The sequence below is a fragment of the Narcine bancroftii genome, chromosome 9, assembly GCF_036971445.1.
Source record: "Narcine bancroftii isolate sNarBan1 chromosome 9, sNarBan1.hap1, whole genome shotgun sequence".
In the NCBI taxonomy this organism is placed as follows: Eukaryota; Metazoa; Chordata; class Chondrichthyes; order Torpediniformes; family Narcinidae; genus Narcine; species Narcine bancroftii.
This window is the reverse complement of record NC_091477.1, coordinates 66908749-66930752: the sequence shown is the minus strand read 5'-3', so window position 1 is coordinate 66930752 and position 22004 is coordinate 66908749. Positions and strand designations below refer to the sequence as shown.

The 22004-nt window shown below is 40.7% G+C and overlaps 1 protein-coding gene across 1 annotated transcript in view; it reads right to left on the bottom strand.

Moving 5' to 3' along the window:
• LOC138743567 (rootletin-like) overlaps positions 1 to 3552 on the bottom strand; it is a 63878-nt gene extending 60326 nt beyond the window's left edge. Inside the window, exons 1-2 of the mRNA XM_069899071.1 lie at positions 3469 to 3552; positions 2915 to 3124 (exon numbers count right to left, since the gene is read on the bottom strand). Of these exons, the coding sequence (XP_069755172.1) occupies positions 2915 to 3124; positions 3469 to 3552 (294 nt within the window). The remainder of the gene's footprint in view (positions 1 to 2914; positions 3125 to 3468) is intronic.
• Between the last annotated feature and the right edge of the window lie 18452 nt (positions 3553 to 22004).

The window sequence follows — 22004 nt, the reverse complement described above, 5'->3', positions numbered from 1 at the left end:
ATTTTTTGTTTATTTTCTTTGTGTGTTGACATTGTTTAATGGGTTTATTGTATTGTATATGTTGAACGTTTAGTGGGTAGGGAGGGGGGTGGGAATGAGGGAGGGAAGGGAGGGAGTATAAAGGGAAGAAAATAGCACTGTGTATATTCAAGAGGGAAATGTGTGTAGTTTGGTTAATATGGTTCATAGTGTGAAAAATAAAAAAATTAAAAAAAGGAAGGCAGCCAAGAGGAGTCACGTGATGGAGTAGTGGCCGGTAGGAGAAAACCAGCCCTCTCCAGAAAAGAAGGAAAAAAGTGAAGAAAAATCAAACCCCCAGACACACAAATCACAACAAATAAAAAATAAAGGTGTGGAGAAGATGGCACCTAAGAAAGAAAAGCCAAAAACAATGGGAATAAAAGAAGAAAGAAAGACACCGGAAGAGAAAGGTGAAGGGCTTACCTGCACGAAAAAGCAGGGACCCGCCATGGAAAGAGGAGCCCACTCCCTGAGGTTAGTGAAGACCCCACAGGGTTGCGACCCGCTAACCGCAGGACTGCAAATATGACTCACGGAGCCAAACAGGGGTGTGCAACTGCACATGCACGAGGAATCGCACATGCGTGATGTGTACGACAAGAACAACACCGACTCCACAGCATGAACAGCTGAGAGAGACCCGACAGCAGGGCTCCCAGCTGGAAGATAAAGAAAACAATGGGAATGGGAGGGGTGAGAATGAAAAAAGGAAACTAGAGACACAACAGATAACCAACCCAGAAGAAGAGGACCAACATCAAGACACCATGGAAAAAAAATAACCCAACAAACTGAGACAAGCAGCTCAACAAGAAAGTCAGAAGAGACACAGATACAAGGAAGAGAAATAGAAGACACAAACTCAAGAGCAAACACAGAAGAAGAAGAAGAAGGAGAGCACGAACCTCTGCACAGAGGAATAGGAGGTAAAATGAATGGACAGTACATAGATTAAAAAAAAATTCAAGAACAAATGAAAGCATTAAAAGAATGGCTCACACTAGAATTTAGTGAAATGAAAATAAAAATGAAAAGTACAGAAGAAAAAGTGAGTAGAATAGAGCTGGTCATAACAGATGTAGGGAAAAGATTAAAAATGTGGAAGAATGTGTAACGGCGGTAGAAATGGAAATGAAGACTTAAAAAGAAAATTGGAAGAAAGTGACAAAAGAGTTAAAGAAACACAGGAGTTGTTAGCTCAGAAGATGGATATAATGGAAAACTATAGTTAGTAGGCAAAACAATATAAAGATAGTGGGCCTTAAGGAAGATGAAGAAGGCAAAGAATTTGTCTTATAAAGAATTTATAAAAGAATGGATCCCAAAGGTCCTGGGAATGCCAGAAATGCAGGAAGGAATGGAAATAGAAAGAACATACAGAACATTAGCCCCGAAACCACAGTCACATTAAAAATCAAGATCCGTTTTAGTAAAATTCCTGAGATACATTTCAAGAGAAAATATATTGGAGAAGGCAATGAATAAAATGAGAGAAGACAAAAAAACACTGGAATACAATGGTCAATTTTTTTTTCTACCCAGACATAAGTTTTGAGCTCCTGAAGAAGACGAAGGAGTTTAACACAGTAAAATCGATCCAATGGAAGAAAGGCCATAAATTTATGTTAAGATATCCAGCGGTGCTAAAAATAGTAATCCCGGGGCAGCAAAACAGACTCTTCTCAGATCCGGAGAAAGCACAAGAATTTGCAGAACGCCTGCAAGACAGAGAGATGAAGAGATGTTACAAAAACAAAGAATGATGACAAACTACATATAAAGAAGTAAAAATAATATATAAGTAAGAACTAAAGGAGGGAAGAAAAGGGAAGTAAGGGAGAAGTGGGGGGTGGGGGAAAGTCAGCCAACACCACAAAGGACCCCCATCACCCTGGTCACAACCTCTTCTCATTGCTATCTTCAGGCAGAATGTTCAGAAACCTAAAATCCAGAACCTACAGGTTCAAAAGCAGCTTCTGTCCAAAGACTATCAGATTCCTGAATCTCCCTATACTCCCCTAACCCTAACCCTAACCCTAACCATAAACTACTCCTGGACCACCTAAATATTCATCTGCACTTCTGTAATGTCACTTTCTTTACTTGTCCTGACTGCCACTGAATAGTTATTATCGATCATTTTATATTTATTATCTCTTTTAATATCTTGACATTTTGTAGTAATTTAATTTAATCCATTGATGTTGATGTATCTTGGTACCTGTGTGTCTGCGGCCCATTCATACATTGTAGTTAGGTAACAGAGAATAAACACTCATCTCATCTCACAAAGCTTGTCAATTGCAAGGCTCAAGTCAGGAGTGTGATAAATATGTTTCATTCCTCTGGATAAGCACAACTTCAACAACACTCAGGAAGTTTGACATCCGACAGGACAGCAGATCACTTGATGGGAACTGCCATCCACAACCATTCATTCACTCACTAACCACCACTGAAGCACTGCAGCAACTCACCAAGGTTTATAAGACAGCACTTTCCAAATGCACCCGACCAGGTTGAAAGACAAGGGAAGCACCACTGTCTGAAGATTCCCCCCAAATTCATGAGCATCGTGACTTGGAAATCTATCACTGTTTCCAAATCTTGGAACTTCTTCCCCAACAACATATCCACTCCTCAAGCACTGCAGCAGTTTAAGAAGGCACCTTCTCAAGTGTGATTAGAATGGCGAGTCAAATGGAGAAACTCAGCAGGTCACACATCAATCATGGGAAAAAAAGGGTAACTTTTGTTCCTGGCCTGGGCACTTCGTCAGGATTGAAATTTTGGTTACCCTTTACTTTCTATGGACGCTGTGTACTGCACTGAACCCCAGCATCTGCAGATTTTCTTGTTTAACTCCATGCTTAACTCAGCCTGAGTAACCCACAGTCTTTGTATGATTATATGTTTTCCTAAGGGCAGATTGGTCCTTCTCAAGATACATCTTTGAACGTTGCAGTTCGCGTTTCTCATTCTCCAGCTGAGCGACAACCCTCTGCAAGTTATCTACTCGCTCTTGGTAGATGTGCTTTTCTAGATGAAGCTTTTCAATGTGCTTCAGCACCTCCTGCTCACTCTCCTGACGCTGCTGCAACATCTGGAGAAGGGATAAGGGAGAGCTGCTCACAAATCCACATGTGGAAGTCAACCAGAATTGGGAGAAATAGTAATCCCTTTCCAACACAACATTTTGATAGAAAACCCTAACCAAGATGGTCAGTATGGCAGTTTCCGTTTGGTATTTCCACAGTAAAATACTCTATTCTGATTTCAAATGTAATTAACCCTCAACTTACAATACATCAAGCAAAGTCAGATAATTATGAACAGGAATGTTGGAACATTGCTTTAGCTGTTAGAGCAACTCTATTGCAGCATCAGGGACCCGGTTCGAATCCAGCGCAGTCTGTAAGGAGTTTGTATGTTCTCTCCATGACCTGCGTTGGTTTCTTCTGGTTGCTCTGGCTTCCTCCCAGCCTCCAAAACTGTTTGGGTTTTGTAGGTATTTGGGCAGTGCAGGACCATGTGCTGGAAGGGCCTGTTACCGAGCTCTTTGTGTAACTTTAAAAAAAAACCTGCATGGAAAATATGATAGAAGCTCAAAAAGAATAATGTCAGACAAAAACTCTGAAAATGCGACAGGGATGAAGCACAATGGCGAGGACATACATTTGTTTGTGTATGTGCTGACAGTCTCCAGAGTGGTCTCGTTGACCTATTACGAATGGTTCAAGAAACACATTCAGACTGCAGGAGGTAGAGTGGATGTCACGCTTCCAGTCATTTCCCCTCTTTTCTCGGAATAAAAGCTGAACCAAGTAGCTTCAGTCATCCTGGAGAGCACACATGACCGTTAGGAGCATTTTATTAATTCAGAGAGATCAAATGGGCTGAGATTGTTCTCCTGGAGAGGTGGACGGTTGAGGGAGATGCGAATGAATGCATGAAATTATAAGGGGGAATACACAGAGTAGATACTAGGAATCTTTTTCCAAGGTTGAGGGAAATCTAAAATAAGAGGGCACTGGTATAAGGCACAGAAAGAAGTTTAGAGGGTATCTGAGGGAGGCTTTTAGCACAGATTGTGGTTTTAATCTAGACTTTGGTGTCTGAGGGGATCTTAGAGGCAGATTTACATTTAATAAACATACAGATTGGTACTTAAAACACTAAGGAAAAAGGGAAGAGTGTAGACAAGTATAATGGCTGGCACGGACATGGTAGGCCAAAAAAATAGTTTCTGTGCCCTATGAATGAGAGCCCAGGCTGTTTAAGCCTTTATAATCCAATTGTTAGTAGAAGCTGCAGTGAGTTTCTCTGTGGCTCATACCACTCCTGCATGTAGGGCCTATGCCTTCGAAGAACACTCTGGAGGGTTACCATGTGAACAGAGCAGATATCTCTGTGCAGTCTGTGGGTGTAGAATAGATGCTGCTTATGCTCCATCTCTGGAGTTTCCACTGTTATTTGTCAAGGTTCCTGTGGAAGGCTCTAATTGCACCCCGCCTCTTCCAAATCTCTGAGAAGCAGCACAGAGCTGAAAACTGGAGCCTTGGCCAATATTTAACCAACAGTTAATGGATGAGATCCACTCGTCTTCCTCATCTTTCTCCCCATCATCATTACAGTCTGATAACCTCAACAAATATTCCAATTATTGGGGTGGAGTACGAGATTAACAGATGTTCTTTACGATCGGTAGTTACTTTCCCTATACACGTTTTCAAATATTTATTTTAAACAGTCAGACAATACCAGCAATCTGGTCAGCCTCACCCACCCCTCTCAACATAGAGTCCTGACCCAAAATGTTGGCCGACTACTTCTCCCCACGGATGCTGCCTGACCTATTGAAGTCTCTTCAGCCTTTATTTGGTTACTCAACGTTCCAACGACTGTAGTTCTTGTGTTTCTGTTCACCCACTCCTCTCCCTATTTTACAGAGTGATTGATAGGCTCAAGTAATAAGTCCCAGCCTGCGATCTCAGTGGAGCTCAGCTTTACCAAAACAAAGGGAAGGGCGGGGGGGGGGGGAGGAGGAAGGAGGAGAGTGATGGTGATTGAGTACTCGTTGGTTGGACAAGTGGATAGGAGGTTTGCTGGATGAGATCAAGGCTCCTGGATAGTATGTTACCTCCCAGGTGCCAGGGGCAGGGACGTCTCTGATTGAGTACACAGAATTCTGGAGGGGGAGGGCGAGTAGCCAGATGTCATGGTTAACATGAGGACCAATGATATAGATAGAAGTGGGGATGAGGTTCTGAAGGAAAACTATAGGGAGTTAGGGAAGGTTAAAAAGCAGGACTTCAAGGGTGCTAATCTCGGGATTGCTGCCTATGCCACCCTTGAGAGAGGTTAGGAATAGGAAGGTGTGGAGGACGAATGTGTGGCTAAAAAGTTGGTGCAGGGGACAGGGGTTCAGATTTGTGGATCATTGGGACTCTTCAGGGGAAGGATGAACTGGAGGGAGACCAATATCCTGGCAGGCAGGCTTGCTAAATCTGTTGAGGAGGGTTTAATCTAGTTTGGCAAGGGGTGCGAATCAGAATGAGAGTGCAGAGATTAGGGTAGAAGGACAACTAGATTTGAAGGGAGAGAGGAATCAGATTGTTAAAATTAATGGGGGGGGAGTGGTAAAAGGAATGAATGTAGGGGACATTCTCTCAAATGTATATATTTCAATGCAAGGAGCACGGTGAGTAGGTGGATGAGCTTAGAGCATGGATTGACATGGAAATATGATATTGTATTCATCAGTGAAATTTAGGTGCAGGAGGGGCAAGACTGGCAGCTAAATGTTCCAGGATTCCATTGTTTTAGAATGATAGAACAGGGGGGATAAAAGGTGGAGGAGTTTCATTGCTTGTGAGAGAAAACACTACAAACAACAGTGCAATCATTGGGTAGATTGGAGGTTTCGTCCAATTAGGTGATTTGGATGGAAGTGAGGAATGGGAAAGGCATGAAAATACTAATGTGAGTGGATTATAGACCCCCTAATGGACAGAGGGTATTAGAGGAGCAAATTTGTAAGGAGATAGCATATAGATGTAGTAAACATAAGGTGGTGATTATAGAAGATTTTAACTTTCCACATATTGACTGGCATGCCCAAAATGTAGAAGGGCTGGATGGGTTGGAGTTTGTTAAATGTGTTCAGGAAAGTTTTCTAAATCAATACATAGAAGAACCGACTAGAGATGGGGGAGTATTGGATCTCCCATTAGGGAGAACACTTTGGGTCTGGTGATCATAATAATTAGTTTTAGGTTAATTATGGAGAAGGGCAGGACTGGGCCTAAGGTTGAGATTCTTGATTGGAACAAGGCTCATTTTGAGGAGATGTGAAAGGATTTAGAGGGTGTGGATTGGGATAATTTATTTTCTGGGAAAAATGTAACAGATAAATGGAGGATATTCAAAGGGGAAATTTTGAGATACAGAGTCGGTCTGTCAAGATTAAAGGAAAAGTTAGAAAATATAAGGAGCCTTGGTTTAAAGGGATATTGGGAATTTGGTTCAGGGGAAGAGGGATGTGTACAAGATTTACAGACAGCAGGGAATAGATGAGGTGTTCGAAGAATATAAAGGGTGCAAAAAAACTTAAGAAAGAAATTAGAAAGGCTAAAAGAAGATATGAGACTGCTTTGGCAGACAAGGTTAAAAATAAATCCAAAGGGTTTATACAAGAACACTAAAAATAAAAGAATAGTGAGGGATAAAATTGGGCTCCTTGAGGATCAGAGGGGGAGGCTATGTGAGGAGTCAAAAGAGATGGGAGAAATTTTAAATGATTTCTTTTCTTCACTATTCACTAAGGAAAGGAATATTGAGTCAGGTGAAGTAAGGAAAACTGGTAGAGAGGTCACGGAAAATATATAGATTAATAAGGAGTTAGTACTGACTATTTTAATGAGAATCAAGGTGGATAAATCTCTGGGTCCTGACAAGATATTTCCTAGGACCTTGATGAAGGTTCATGTAGAAATAGCGGGGGCTCTGACAGAAATATTTAAAATGTCACTAGTCACTGGGGAGGTGCCGGAGGATTGGAGGATAACTCATGCTGTTCCACTGTTTAAAAAAGGCTCTAAAAATAAACTGGGTAATTATAGGCCTGTGAGTCTGACGTCAGTGGTAGGTAAATTAATGGAGAGTGTTCTCCATATGGAATATACAATTATTTGGAAAGACGGGGATTGTTAAGGAGTAGTCAACACAGTTTTGTATAAGGTAGATCATGTTTAACAAATCTGATAGAATTTTTTGAGGAGTTTTCTAAGAAGGTTGACGAAGGGAAGGCTGAAGGTTGTCTGTATGGACTTTAGTCAAGCCTTTGACAAAGTTCCGCTTAAGAGGTTAGTTAGGAAGGTTCAATCATTAGGTATTAAGGTTGAAAGTGAAAAGGATTCAACAATGGTTGGATGGGAGATGCCAGAGAGTGTGGTGGGAAATTGTTTGTCATATTGGAGGCTGGTGACTAGTGGAGTGTCTCAGGGATCGGTACTGGGTCCATTGTTGTTTGTCATATATATTAATGAACTGGATGATGAGGTGGTAAATTAGATTAGTAAGTATGCAGATGTTACGAAGATTGGTGGTGTTGTGGACAGTGAGGAATGTTTACAAAGCTTGTAGAAAGATATTGGCCAGTTAGAAGAGTGGGCAGAGAGATGGCAAATGGAGTTTAATACTGAGAGGTGTGAGGTGCTACATTTTGGTAGGAACAATCAGAAAAAGGTCATCCATGTTAAATGATAGACAATTGAGAAGTGCAGCAGAACAAGATTTAAGAATTCTGGTACATAATTCCCTGAAAGTGGAGTCACATGTTGACAGGGTGGTGAAGAAAGCTTTTGGTATATTGGCCTTCATAAATCAGAGTATTGAGTACAGCAGATGGGATGCCATGTTGAAGTTGTATAAAGTATTGGTGAGGACAAATTTGGAATATTGTGTGCAGTTTTGTTCAGGAAATTATAGGGAGGATATAAACAGAATAGAGAGAGAGCAGAGAAGGTTCACAAGAATGTTGCCTGGGTTTCAGGGTTTGAGTTACAGGGAAAGGTTAAAGAGGCTAGGACTTTATTTCCTGGAGAGTCGAAGATTGAGGGGTGAGTAGAGAGAGGTCTTTAAAATGATGAGGGGGACAGATAGAGTAAATATGGATAGGCTTTTTTCCATTGAGAATGGGGTAGATTCAAACAAGAGGACATGGATTGAGATTGAAGAGGGAAAAGTACAGGGGAAACATGAGGGGGAATTTCTTCACTCAGAAGGTGGTGGGAGTGTGGAATGAGCTTACGGCTGAAGTGGTAGATGCGGGTTCAATTTTAATATTCAAGGAAAAGTTGGATAGGTGTATGGACTAGATAGATATGGAAGGTTATGGGCTGGGTGTGGGTCAATGGGACAAGGTGGGAGAAAGTGTTTGGCATGGACTTGAAAGGTCAAACTGTCCTGTTTCTGTGCTGTTATTGTTATATGGTTCACAAGATCACAAGATAAAAGAACAGAAGTAGGTTATTCACATCAACTCTGCTCTGCATTTCACCCTGAGCTAAACTGTTCTCCCTTCTCGTTTCAATTACCTGCCTTTTCCCCATATCCTTTGATACCTTGACCAATTAGATAGCTGTCAATCTCCCATTTAAACTCCCCCAATGATCGGGCCTCCACACCTGTATGTGGCAACGAATTCCACAAATCTACGATCCTCTGGCTAAAGATATTTCTCTTCATCTCTGTTTTAAATGGGTACCTTCTCATTTTAAAACTGTCCCCTCTTGTCCTGGATTCACCCACTATCGGAAAGATCTTATTCACAACTACTCTGTCCAATCCTTTCAGCATTCAATACATTTCTATGACATCCCCTCTCATTCTTCTATACTCCAATGAATACAGTCCAAGAGCTGATAAACGTTCCTCATATGTTAACCCTTGCATTCCAGAAACTATCCTGGTAAATCTTCTCTGAACTCTCTCCAACATCATTACATCCCTTATAACATCAGGGGCCCAAAACTACACACAGTTCTCCAAATGAGGTCTCACCAGTGGCCCATAGAGTCTTATCAACACCTCTTTACTCTTAAACACTATTCACCTTGAAATGAATGCCAATATAGCTTTCGCTTTCTTTACTGCCGACCCAACCTGGTAGTTAACCTTTAGGTTATCCTGCACGAGGACTCCCAAGTCACTTTGCACTTCCGAATTTTGAATTTTCTCTTCCTGTTTATTTCCTCTTCCAAAATGTACATCTCAACATTGTATCTCATCTGCCATTTCTTTGCCCCTTCTTCTAAACTGTCCAAGTCTCTCTGCAACCTTTTGGTTTCTTCAACCCTTTCTACTCCACCACCTAACATAGCCGCAAAATCATTCATTCTATAATTTAAATTATCAATATACATTGTGAAAATAAATGGCCCCAACATCGACCCCTGCAGAACACCACTAGTAACTGGCAGCCAACCAGAACAGGATCCCTTTATTCCCACCCTTTGCTTCCTGCCTATCAGTCAGTACTCCACCCAATATAATATCTTTCCTGTAATAAGGTTCTTATTAAACAGCCTCTTATGTGGCACCTTATCAAAGGTCTTTTGAAAATCCAAATACATAACATCCATAGCCTCTCCCTTGTCCATCCTACCTGAGATTTCCTCAAAGAATTCCAGTCGGTTGATCAGGCAGGATCTTCCCTTCATGAACCCATGCTGGCTTGGACCTATCATGTCATGGACCTCGAGGTATTTCATAACCTCATCTTTGAGGATCGAATCCAACAAACCCAACAACTGACATCAGACTAATAGGCCTATAATTTCATTTTTTCTGCCTCCCTCCTTTCTTAAACAATGGAATTACATTTGCAACCTTTCAATCCTCCAGAACCATGCCAGAGTCAAGTGATATCTGGAAAATCAATTCCAAAGTCTCCACAATCTCCAAACCCACCTGCTTCAGAACCGATGGATGCACCTTATCTGGTCCAGGAGAATTATTTTCCTTCAGTCCATTCAGTTTACTGAGCACTATCTCTCTAGTAATCCTGACTGTACTTAATTCTATTCCCTGAGACCTCTGACTATCAGGTACTATTGTCTTCCTCAGTGAAGACTGACACAAAATACTCATTTAGTTCCTCTGCCATCTCTTTGTTACCCATTATAATTTCTCCAGTATCATTTTCAATCAGTCCTATACCTACTCGTTTATCTCTTTACTCTTTATATATTAAAAAAATCTTTTAGCATCTAAAATGTTATCAGTATCAGTGGTTATTTGTGAAGTATCGCAGATGTAGGCAGACAGACTGACCTGGGGGGATAAAGATGGAGTTGAGGTAACAGTCCCAGTGAATCTTGTCAATAGAGGAAGAGGAAATGGCAGTGATCTTCTTGGCTATTTTAATGATGCTCTGTTTTGATTTCCAATCTGATACTTAGCAGCTTCCATACCACGCAATGGTGCAGTGATTAAAGTATCAGATTGGAAATCAATACAGAGCATCATTAAAATAGCCAATAAGATCACTAGCATCTCCTCTTCCTCTATTGATGATTCACTGGGACAGTGGCTTAAATAGGGCGTAAAGAATTATCACACAGGATCTTTGACCAACTACCACCAGGAAGAAGGAACAGGAGCAACAAAATCGGGATGGCCAGTCTGGGAAATAGCCTCTTCCTGCAGACTGTGAGATTAATGAACAGTATCCTGTAACCTTGGGTCTCATTTAAATTAAGACAGTAAAGACAGTAAATTATTCCAAAACATTTATACACATATTGTGTGTGTGTGTGTGTGTGTGTGTGTGTGTGTGTGTGTGTGTGTGTGTGTGTGTGTGTGTGTATGTGTGTGTGTGTGTGTGTGTGTGCGTCATCTATTTATTACACACTGAGTCTAGTCGTTTTGTCTTATCATTTTTATTCTCATTCTAGGGGATAGAGGTCGTAGGCAAGCTCCATGTATGGTTCCCAAATTTGTTCAAACATTGTGACTTTATTTTTTAAATTACATGTTTTTTTTCCAATGGAATACATTTATTCATTTCCATGTACTATTGCTGTATACTCATGCTCTCTTCCATTTTTCAAGTTGACATTATACATTTTTTTGCCATCGCTAAGGCTATCATAATGAAATTTTTTTGCACTTTATCCAATTTGAGGCCTAATTCTCCACTTCTTATGTTATTTTTTGTAATTTTATTTAGTATCTGATTTAGTTCTTCCCAAAATGTATTCACTTTCGTACATGCCCAAGTTGCATGTAATGTTGTTCCCATTTCCTTCTTACAGCGAAAACATCTATCCGATAATGTTGAATCCCATTCTTGTAATTTTAGAGGAGTAGTATATACCCTGTGTAACCATTTATACTGTATCATGCGTAACTTTGTGTTTATTGTATTCTTCAGAGTTCCAGAACATAACTTTTCCCAAACTTCATTTTTTATCTTTATGTTTAGATCCTTTTCTCACTTCTGCTTAGGTTTATAGTTTATTTCATTTTCCTTACCTTGCAGCTTAATGTATATGTTGGTCATAAATCTTTTAATTATCATTGTGTCTGTAATCACATGTAAGCTGCTTCCTTCAGATAATCTCAAGCTGTTTCCTAATTTATCCTTTAAATAAGCTTTCAAATGATGATATGCAAACATTTTACCATGAGTTATTCCATATTTGTACTTCAACTGTTCAAATGTTAATAACTTATTTTCCAAAAAAAAAATTCTATTCTTTTGATTCATTTTCTCTTCCATTCTCTAAAGGAAAGATTGTCTATTGTAAAAGGGATTAGCGGATTTTGCGTCAATAAAAATTTTGGAATTCGGTAATTCGTTTTTTTCCTTTCTAAGTGGATCTTCTTCCATGTATTAAGTAAATGATGCAGTACTGGTGAGTTTTTATATTGCACCAGCTTTTCATCCCACTTATAAAGTATATGTTCCGGTATCTTCTCCCCTATTTTATCTAGTTCTATCTTAGTCCAGTCTGGTTTTTCCCTTGTCTGGTAAAAATCTGATAAATACCTTAATTGTGCGGCTCTATAATAATTTCTAAAGTTTGGTACCTGCAAACCACCTTGGTTATAACTCTCTGTTAATTTATCTAACGTTACCCTCAGTTTCCTCCCTTTCCACAAGAATTTCCTTATTATTCTCTTTAGTTCATTTAAAAAAAATCTGTTAAAGGAATTGGAAACATTTGAAATAATTATTGTATATTTGGGAACATGTTCATTTTAATGCAGTTTACCATCCCTATCAACATTAGCGGTAATTCTTTCCAATGTTCTAAGTCTTCCTGCAATTTCTTTATTAGTGGCTGATAACTTAGTTTTTACAAGTGGCTTAAGTTATTATCATATAGACCATCGGATTGCTTGTGCAATTTAAATGGTGATTCCTTTTTAAATTCTGTATAGTCTGTATTACTCATTGGCATCACTTCACTTTTATTTGCATTGGTAATATTTCTCCATATTCCTTCAATTTCTTATGTAATTCTTTTACTGATACCTCTGGTTCTGTTAGGTATATTATGGTCAACTCCAAATAAGCTGATTTTATACTCCTCCTTTATTTTTATCCCTTTAATTTATTTTCTATTCTTATCAGTTCTGCCAAAGGTTCTATTGGTCAGGCGAAAAATGAAGGGGATAGTGGACATCCCTGTCAAGTTGACCTACTTAATTTAAATTACCTTGATACATATCCATTTATTGTTATCTTTGCCAATGGTCCATTATATAATGCTTTAATCCAATTTATATATTTTTCTGGTAGATTGAACTTCTGTAATGCTACTCTGCTCTGTCAAAGGCTTTTTTCTGCATCTTGAGCAGGGGTGTCAAACTCAAATTCACAGAGGGTCAAAATTCAAAACTTGGACTAAGTCGTAGGCCAAACTAAATATTTATTGAAAATTTTCAACAACATCTGCATGTTTTCTCTTCTTTCAACATATGTAATGTTAAACTTTTTCTTATTAAAATAAATGTTTAATAATAGTTTTGGTTAAATTCTTTCCAGAAGAAGCATTAACAAATGAGAAATAAAATATTTAATAAATAATATTTCTCTATCGCCTTTAAGCTCCTTTTAAATGCATTTTTTTTCACAAGCCAACAAGTCAAAAAAAAAACAACTTGCTTCAATGACAAACAGGTTTGTCTTTTAAAATGATGAACATATAGTCTCCCTCCTACCTGTGTTGAAAGGTCCTGTTTTCTGTCTTTCGTTTGGCCATTTTTCATAAGGGGTTTATTACATGTGAGTTCGGCGACAGGTCGCAGATGCTAATGAAAGTAAAGAGAGGAGGTAGGGGCGATTAGCGGGCTGAGGGGCTGGCGCTAATGCATTTGCAAAGCATTCTGGGATTTGTAGTATTAGCTGTGCATGCGCTATACTGGCGTGGCGACCAGCGGGCCAGCTCTAATACATATTTGTTATGATCTCGTGGGCCTGAGTTTGACATGTGGTCTAGAGTAACAGTCACTGTTGGATTCTTATTTCGTTGAACTGCGTGGATTAGATTAATATGTTTACAGACATTGTCTGCTGTTCGTCTTTTCTTTATAAATCCACTTTGATCTTGTTTTATTATTTTAGGTACACAATCATCCAATCTGTTTGCTAATAATTTCGCTATTATCTTATAGTCTGAGTTAAGTACAAATATTGGTCTATATGATGTTGGTGTGAATGGATCCTTCCCCGTCTTTGGTATTACTGTAATTATTGCTATCTTACATGAATCTGGCAAGTTTTGTGTTTCTTATACCTGGTTCATTACTTCCAGAAGAGGAGGAATTAATAACTCTTTAAATGTTTTATAAAATTCTATTAGAAATCCATCATCCCCTGGTGTTTTATTGTTCTGCAGCTTTTTTAATATATCCTGTACTTCCTCTATTTCAAATATTTTATTAGTTTGTTTTTTTCCTCTTCTTTCAATTTTGGCAGTTCAATTTTATTTAAAAATTCCTCTACTTTATCATCTTTCCCCTCGTTCTCAGTTTGATACAATTGTTCATATAATTCCTTAAAATTTTTATTAATCTCTGTTGGGTTATATGTAATTTGTTTGTCCTTTTTCCTTAATGTCAGTATTGTTCTTTTAGCTTGTTCTGTTTTAAGTTGCCAGGCTAATATTTTATGTGTTTTTTTCTCCCAGTTCATAATACTTTTGCTTTGTTTTCATTATGTTCTTCTCCACCTTATACATTTGGAATGTTTCATATTTAATTTTTTTGTCTGCCAATTCTCTCCTTTTTGTTATATTATCCTTTTTACTAATTCCTTTTCTGTACTTACTATCTCCCTATCCAACTGCACTATTTCCCAATTGTAATCCTTTTTCATCTTCATCACATAACTTATTATCTGCCCTCTAATGAAGGCTTTTATTGTGTCCCATAATATAAATTTGTCTTTCACTGATTCTGTGTTTATTTCAAAATATGTTTTAATTTGGCATTCAATAAACTCCTTAAATTCCTGTCTTTTAAGTAGCATGGAGTTTAACCTCCATCTATATGTTCTTGGTGGGATGTCCTTCAGTTCTATTGCTAATAATAGGGGTGAATGATCAGATAGTAGTCGAGCTTTATACTCAGTTTTCCTAACTCTCCCTTGAATATGGACTGACAACAAAAACATATCAATCCTTGAGTAAGTTTTGTGCCTACTCGAATAATATGAAAATTCCTTCTCTCTTGGGTGTTGCCTCCTCCATATATCCATAAGTTTCATTTCCTGTAATGATTTAACCATAAATTTGGCTACTTTATACTTTTTACTTGACTTTTGTCCATTTTTTTCCAAATTAAGGTTAAAATTCCCTCCTATCAATATATTTCCTTGTGTGTCTGCAATCTTCAAAAAAAATCCTGCATAAACTTTTGATCCTTCTTGTTTAGGCACATATATATCAAGCAAATTCCAAAATTCTGAGTATATCTGACATTTTATCATTGCATACCTCCCTGCAGGATCTATTATTTCCTCTTCTATTTTGATTGGTACATTTTTGTTAACCACACCTCTAGCTTTTGAATTATAGGATTCTGCCGTTACATGTCCTACCCAGTCTCTCTTTAGTTTGTTATGTTCTGCTTCAGTTAGATGCACTTCCTGCATAAATGCTATATCTATTTTTTCCTTCTTCAATAAATTTAGTAGCCTCTTCCTTTTAATTTGGTTATGTATTCCATTAATATTTATAGTCATATAGTTCAATAAGGCCATCTTATATCTTGCTTACACCTCTTTTCCATCTCTTCGTCACCTCCATCCCCCTTTTCCCCATTTTCATCTCTTAGTTTTCTCTTATTACACTTAATGTACGACAACACATTTAAGACATAAAGTACCTCCACAGTTCCCACATCCACTAATACCTTAACCCCAAAATTTCCCCCCCCTCTCTGAGTTGCCCCATATCCCTTGCTGGGCAACCACAACTCCCCTTTTCATATGGATTGTGATGTTATTCACAGCATCAACTGATTTTGCAGTGACGGTTATTCCTCCTCTATCCAGCCCTCTCCAGAAAACACTTTTTTTAAAACATATATAACAAAGCTCTCTGTCTTCTTTTTTTCTCCCCCTTACTCCCTTCCTTCCTTACTTTTTTAGCTGTTTAATTCTTTATATATACATTGTTTTTACATCTTTATATATACTTTATTGGCATTCTTCATTCTTGTTACATCTCTTCATCTCTTCTGTCCTGCAAACATTCTGCGAATTCTTGCACTTTCTCTGGATCTGAGAACAGTCTGTTTTGCTCCCCGGGTATAAATATTTTAAGCATGGCTGGATATCTTAACATGAATTTGTAACCTTTTATCCATAAAATTGATTTCGCTGTATTAAACTCCTTCCTCCTCTTTAAGAGTTCAAAACTTATGTCTGGATAAAAAAATATTTTTTGACCCTTGTATTACAATGGTTTATTATCTTCTCTAACTTTATTCCTTGCCCGTTCCAGTATATTTTCTCTTGTCGTGTGTGATAGTACAGATCTATCACCAATGTACATAGTGTATATAGTTACTGTATCTAGACTGTGCTTACAGCGATTGGCTGAGAGCTAAGCCACGCCTATTGTCTGGGCCTTAAAGGGTTGTGTCCCTAGCCAGGTCGGATCATTCCGGACTGGTCGGCCACCTGTGAAGAGCTCCTGTCTTTTGCTAATAAAAGCCTTGGTTTGGATCAACAAGTCTTTGATTCTTTCGACGAGCTCTACAATTATTATCTTCTCTAACTTTATTCCTTGCCCATTCCGGTATATTTTCTCTTGTCGTGTATCTCAAAAATTTTACTAAGATAGATCTTGGTTTTTGATGTGCCAGTGCTTTCAGAGCTAATGCTCTGTGTGCCCTTTCTATTTCCATTTCTTCCTGCATTTCTATAATTCCCAGGACCTTCGGGATCCATCCTTTTACAAATTCCTTCATGTCTGTGCCTTCTTCACCCTCCTTTAGGCCCACTGGGCTGTTTCACCTGCTATAATTTTCCAACATATCAATTTTCTGAGATAACAACTTTTGTGTCTCTTTAATTTTTTTGTCACTTTCTTCCAATTTTTCTCTTGTCATCACTTCCATTTCTACAGCCGTTTCCCGCTCTTCCACATTCTCTACTCTTTTCCCTATTTCTGTCATTACCAGTTCTAACCTTTGCATTTTATCTTCTATTCTTTTCATTTTCCTTTAATTGCATTAAATTCTAATGATAACCATTCTTTTAGTGATCTCATTTGTTCTTCATAAAAAACTTTATCTATATTCTGTTCATCACTTTTACCTTTTATTTCTCTTTGTCCATCAGTTTTACCTCTATTTCTCTGTGAAGATTTTGGTCTTCTTCTTCCTCTTCTTCTGTGTCTGCACCTGTATTTGTGTCTTCTTCTTCTCTTCTTTGTGTCTGTGTCTCTTCTTTTTCCTGATGAGCTGCTTGTATCTCTTTGTCGGGCCTCTGCTTACTGGACCTCTTGCTGCTCGTCCCCCCCTCCTGGGCTGCTCGTCTGTTGTGGTTCCTGACATTGATCTTCTTGTCAGTCATCTTTCCGTCTATCTCCCACATCTGTTTCATTGCTTCCTCTTCTGCTGCCTTCCTCGTCCTCTTCCTGAGTGTCCTGGTGTTGGGCGTCGCTCAGCTGTTTGCGCTGTGGCAGCCCGCTTCTCTGCTGAGTCCCCTCCCGCCAGTGTCCTCTTTCTCCTTTGATTGTGCAGTTGCACATTTTTGCTTGGCTCCGACAGCCATTTTTGCAGTCCACCGGCTAGTGAGTCGCGACTCCGCAGGGCAGGCATTGACCTCGAGGGTCGGGCACTCCTCACCTCCACAGCGCCCTGTTCTTTCTTGCAGGTAAAGCCTTCTTCTTTCTTCTCCGGTGACTTTTCTACTTTTTTTTTCGGTTGTTTTTCTTTCTCCTTCTTGGAAGTCATATTTTTTCTCTTCACTTTATCTTTATCTTCTATTTCTTATATTTTATTTTCGTTATGCTTTACTTTTTCCTAACTTTTTTCCTATTTTCCTGGAGAGGGCTGGTTTTCCCGACCGGCCACTATTCTATCATGTGACTCCTAAGTGTACGTACTTGAACACTGAGTGGATTTATATTAAGCACATGGGAACAGTCCACACAATCAAATGTTTGATGTTGAACTTTACACATTGGAAGATTCTCACTTGACGTCATATCATCCTATAAAGACATCCCTTTTCTCTTTTCTCTCCAGTGAACTTACCCACAAGACTACAAGTTGTCAGAGCAGAATTAGTTGATTCAGCACATGAGTCTACTCCACCATTCAAATCAGGGGGTGATCTTTGTACCTGCAGGAAGACCACATAAGGGCTGACTCCACCTGGCTGGCTGTCAATCAACCGACCTGAATATAGACCTGAGCTGGCCCCTCCTGAGGCAGTCACAGGGGGAGCCACCAAAGCATGTTCAGACTTTTACTGGAATAAGGCCTGTTGTCCACTCTTTCAAGTTCTGTGCTTGCTCGCTGCTACCTCAGCACCACAATGGCTAATATATTTTCCCTCTCAACCCTATTCTTCTGCCTTTTCCCCAATACCTACCTACCTCTGCTTTAAATCTACCCAATGACGTGGCCTCCGCAGCCATCTGTGGCAACGAATTCCACAGATTCACCACCCTTTGACACAAGACACCTCCTTACTTTGGTTTCAAAGGGACACCCTTTGTTCTGAGGCTGTTCCCTCTTGTCCTTGACTCTCCCACTACTAGAAATATCCTCTCCACATTCACTTTTCAGGCCTTTCCATATTCAGAAGGTTCCAATGTGATCACACCCTTTGTGGACGTATGCCATTAGGCAGGCGAACCAGCCCTGCTTGTCACGCATGCGGTGGGGCATCTGGCCAAAATGGTGCCGTTGGGGGTTTCCTCCTGACTTTGACACCTGGCTCAGAAGCCCGCACTTGGCGACCCATATGACGCCCCGGTGACATCGGGGGCCCCCCAGCGCGGTTCTCAGCCAGGTCCGGGCTGGGAGTATGAGACCAGCCAGGCAGGCTGCAATAAACCAGTTTTAGCTCACAGAACTCAGCCTGTCTGGTTGTGCGATCCTTCAGATAGCAGTGTAGCTTATCCATTCTTTGCTCTCGACAATTAGAAATAATCAAGTACACAAGTTTTTTTTAATATACATTAGAATGAAGAAGGAATCAAGGCAATGAGAAATCTTTGGAAAAACTTATTTGTGTTAAAACAAACACTTCATGTAGAAAAGTTAGTTTCTTGGTTTTTGCATGGAGTTACCATGTTAGGCTGACACACAGTCCCATGCTGAGGAAGGGTTGCATGGTCATAGAGTGCAGTCGAACATTTCAATCCCATGACATTGTTTATTTCAGCATTTAGTGATCGAGAATGTAGTTTGGAGTGACACCATTTAATGTGGTTCTGGAATTCCCACCCAACATTTTCTGTCATCAGTTCTGACATGATTTCCTTTCTTTTTCAATCATTTTATTGAATTTTAATGTAATATGAAACATACAGTAGATAATGCATGGAGAGAATCAGGAGACAGGATTGACAAGATTATAATATACAACAACCAATGAAAAATAATAGTGTCTTCATCTCCCCATACACAGAGAGGAAACAAAACTGATTCTCATTATAACCCCTGTACGAATCGAAAAAAAACAAAAACAATGGCAAAAGACACTGGAAAGCCTTGGAACAGCATTCATCAAATATAAGAAGCCTGGTCCTAACACTCAAGGGAAACTTGAAGGCATCAGGAAGGGACAACAACTCTGAAGTCTGACATGATTTCCATGTCAGTGATAGAATACACCATTCAGCCCTGACCCTGCACCATGTCACTGAAACCTGGCTGTCCTAGAGCACGCAGTCCCATAACCCATCTTTCCCTCATGATCCAGTCAGCAGGTCCCTACGGCTGTTTCCCATCAGCTGGTCCATACTCTCAACCTCCAGTAGGCTGCTCTCTGTTGCCATTCCCCCAATCAACTGGTCCCTTCTGTCATCCCCCAATCAGTTGGTCCCTGAAGTTGTTCCCCAATCAGACCCCACTGTCTTGCCTGAAACATCTGGACCCTACTGCCATCCACGAATCAGCTGGTCTTTACTGCCATTCTTCACTCAGTCAGTTCCTACTGCTATCCTCAAACAGCTGATCTCTATTGTCGTCTCCAATCAGCCATTCACTACTGTCATCTCGAATCAGCTGGTTTCTACTGTCGACCCCCAATCAGCTTGTCTTTACTGCTGTCCCCCAATCAGCTGGTCTTAACTGCCGACCCCCAATCAGCCGTTCTCTACTGCCTTTCCAATCAACCAGTCCCTAATGCCATCCGCCAATCAGCAGGTCCCTACTGCCGTCTCCATTCAGCCAATCCCTACTGCCATCCCTCAATCAGCTGGTCTCTACTACTGTTCTCAATCAGCGGGTCTCTACTGCTGTTCCCCAATCAGCTGGTCTCTACTAATGTCCCTAATCAGCTGGTCTCTACTGCCATCCATTAATCAGCTGGTCTTTACTGCCATTCTTCACTCAGTCAGTTCCTACTGCTATCCTCAAACAGCTGATCTCTATTGTCGTCTCCAATCAGCCATTCACTACTGTCATCTCGAATCAGCTGGTTTCTACTGTCACCCCCAAACAGCTTGTCTTTACTGCTGTCCACAATCAGCTGGTCTTTACTGCTGTCCCCCAATCAGCTGGTCTTAACTGCCGACCCCCAATCAGCCGTTCTCTACTGCCTTTCCAATCAACCAGTCCCTAATGCCATCCCCCAATCAGCAGGTCCCTACTGCCGTCTCCATTCAGCCAATCCCTACTGCCATCCCTCAATCAGCTGGTCTCTACTACTGTTCTCAATCAGCGGGTCTCTACTGCTGTTCCCCAATCAGCTGGTCTCTACTAATGTCCCTAATCAGCTGGTCTCTACTGCCATCCACGAATCAGCTGGTCTTTACTGCCATTCTTCACTCAGTCAGTTCCTTCTGCTGTCCACAAACAGCTGATCTCTATTGTCGTCTCCAATCTGCCATTCACTACTGTCATCTCAAATCAGCTGGTTCCTACTGTCGACCCCCAATCAGCTTGTCTTTACTGCTGTCCACAATCAGCTGGTCTCTAAGGCTGTCCCCCAATCAGCTGGTCTTCACTGCCGACCCCCAATCAGCCGTTCTCTACTGCCTTTCCAATCAACCAGTCCCTAATGCCATCCGCCAATCAGCAGGTCCCTACTGCCGTCTCCATTCAGCCAATCCCTACTGCCATCCCTCAATCAGCTGGTCTCTACTACTGGTCTCAATCAGCGTGTCTCTACTGCTGTTCCCCAATAAGCTGGTCTCTACTAATGACCCTAATCAGCTGGTCTCTACTGCCATCCACGAATCAGCTGGTCTTTACTGCCATTCTTCACTCAGTCAGTTCCTACTGCTATTCTCAAACAGCTGATCTCTATTGTCGTCTCCAATCAGCCATTCACTACTGTCATCTCGAATCAGCTGGTTCCTACTGTCGACCCCCAATCAGCTTGTCTTTACTGCTGTCCACAATCAGCTGGTCTCTAAGGCTGTCCCCCAATCAGCCGTTCTCTGCTGCCTTTCCAATCAACCAGTCCCTAATGCCATCCCCCAATCAGCAGGTCCCTACTGCCGTCTCCATTCAGCCAATCCCTACTGCCATCCCTCAATCAGCTGGTCTCTACTACTGTTCTCAATCAGCGGGTCTGTACTGCTGTTCCCCAATCAGCTGGTCTCTACTAATGTCCCTAATCAGCTGGTCTCTACTGCCATCCACGAATCAGCTGGTCTTTACTGCCATTCTTCACTCAGTCAGTTCCTACTGCTATCCTCAAACAGCTGATCTCTATTGTCGTCTCCAATCAGCCATTCACTACTGTCATCTCGAATCAGCTGGTTTCTACTGTCGACCCCCAATCAGCTTGTCTTTACTGCTGTCCACAATCAGCTGGTCTCTAAGGCTGTCCCCCAATCAGCTGGTCTTCACTGCCGACCCCCAATCAGCCGTTCTCTACTGCCTTTCCAATCAACCAGTCCCTAATGCCATCCGCCAAACAGCAGGTCCCTACTGCCGTCTCCATTCAGCCAATCCCTACTGCCATCCCTCAATCAGCTGGTCTCTACTACTGTTCTCAATCAGCGGGTCTCTACTGCTGTTCCCCAATCAGCTGGTCTCTACTAATGTCCCTAATCAGCTGGTCTCTACTGCCATCCACGAATCAGCTAGTCTTTACTGCCATTCTTCACTCTGTCAGTTCCTACTGCTATCCTCAAACAGCTGATCTCTATTGTCGTCTCCAATCAGCCATTCACTACTGTCATCTCGAATCAGCTGGTTTCTACTGTCGACCCCCAATCAGCTTGTCTTTACTGCTGTCCACAATCAGCTGGTCTCTAAGGCTGTCCCCCAAT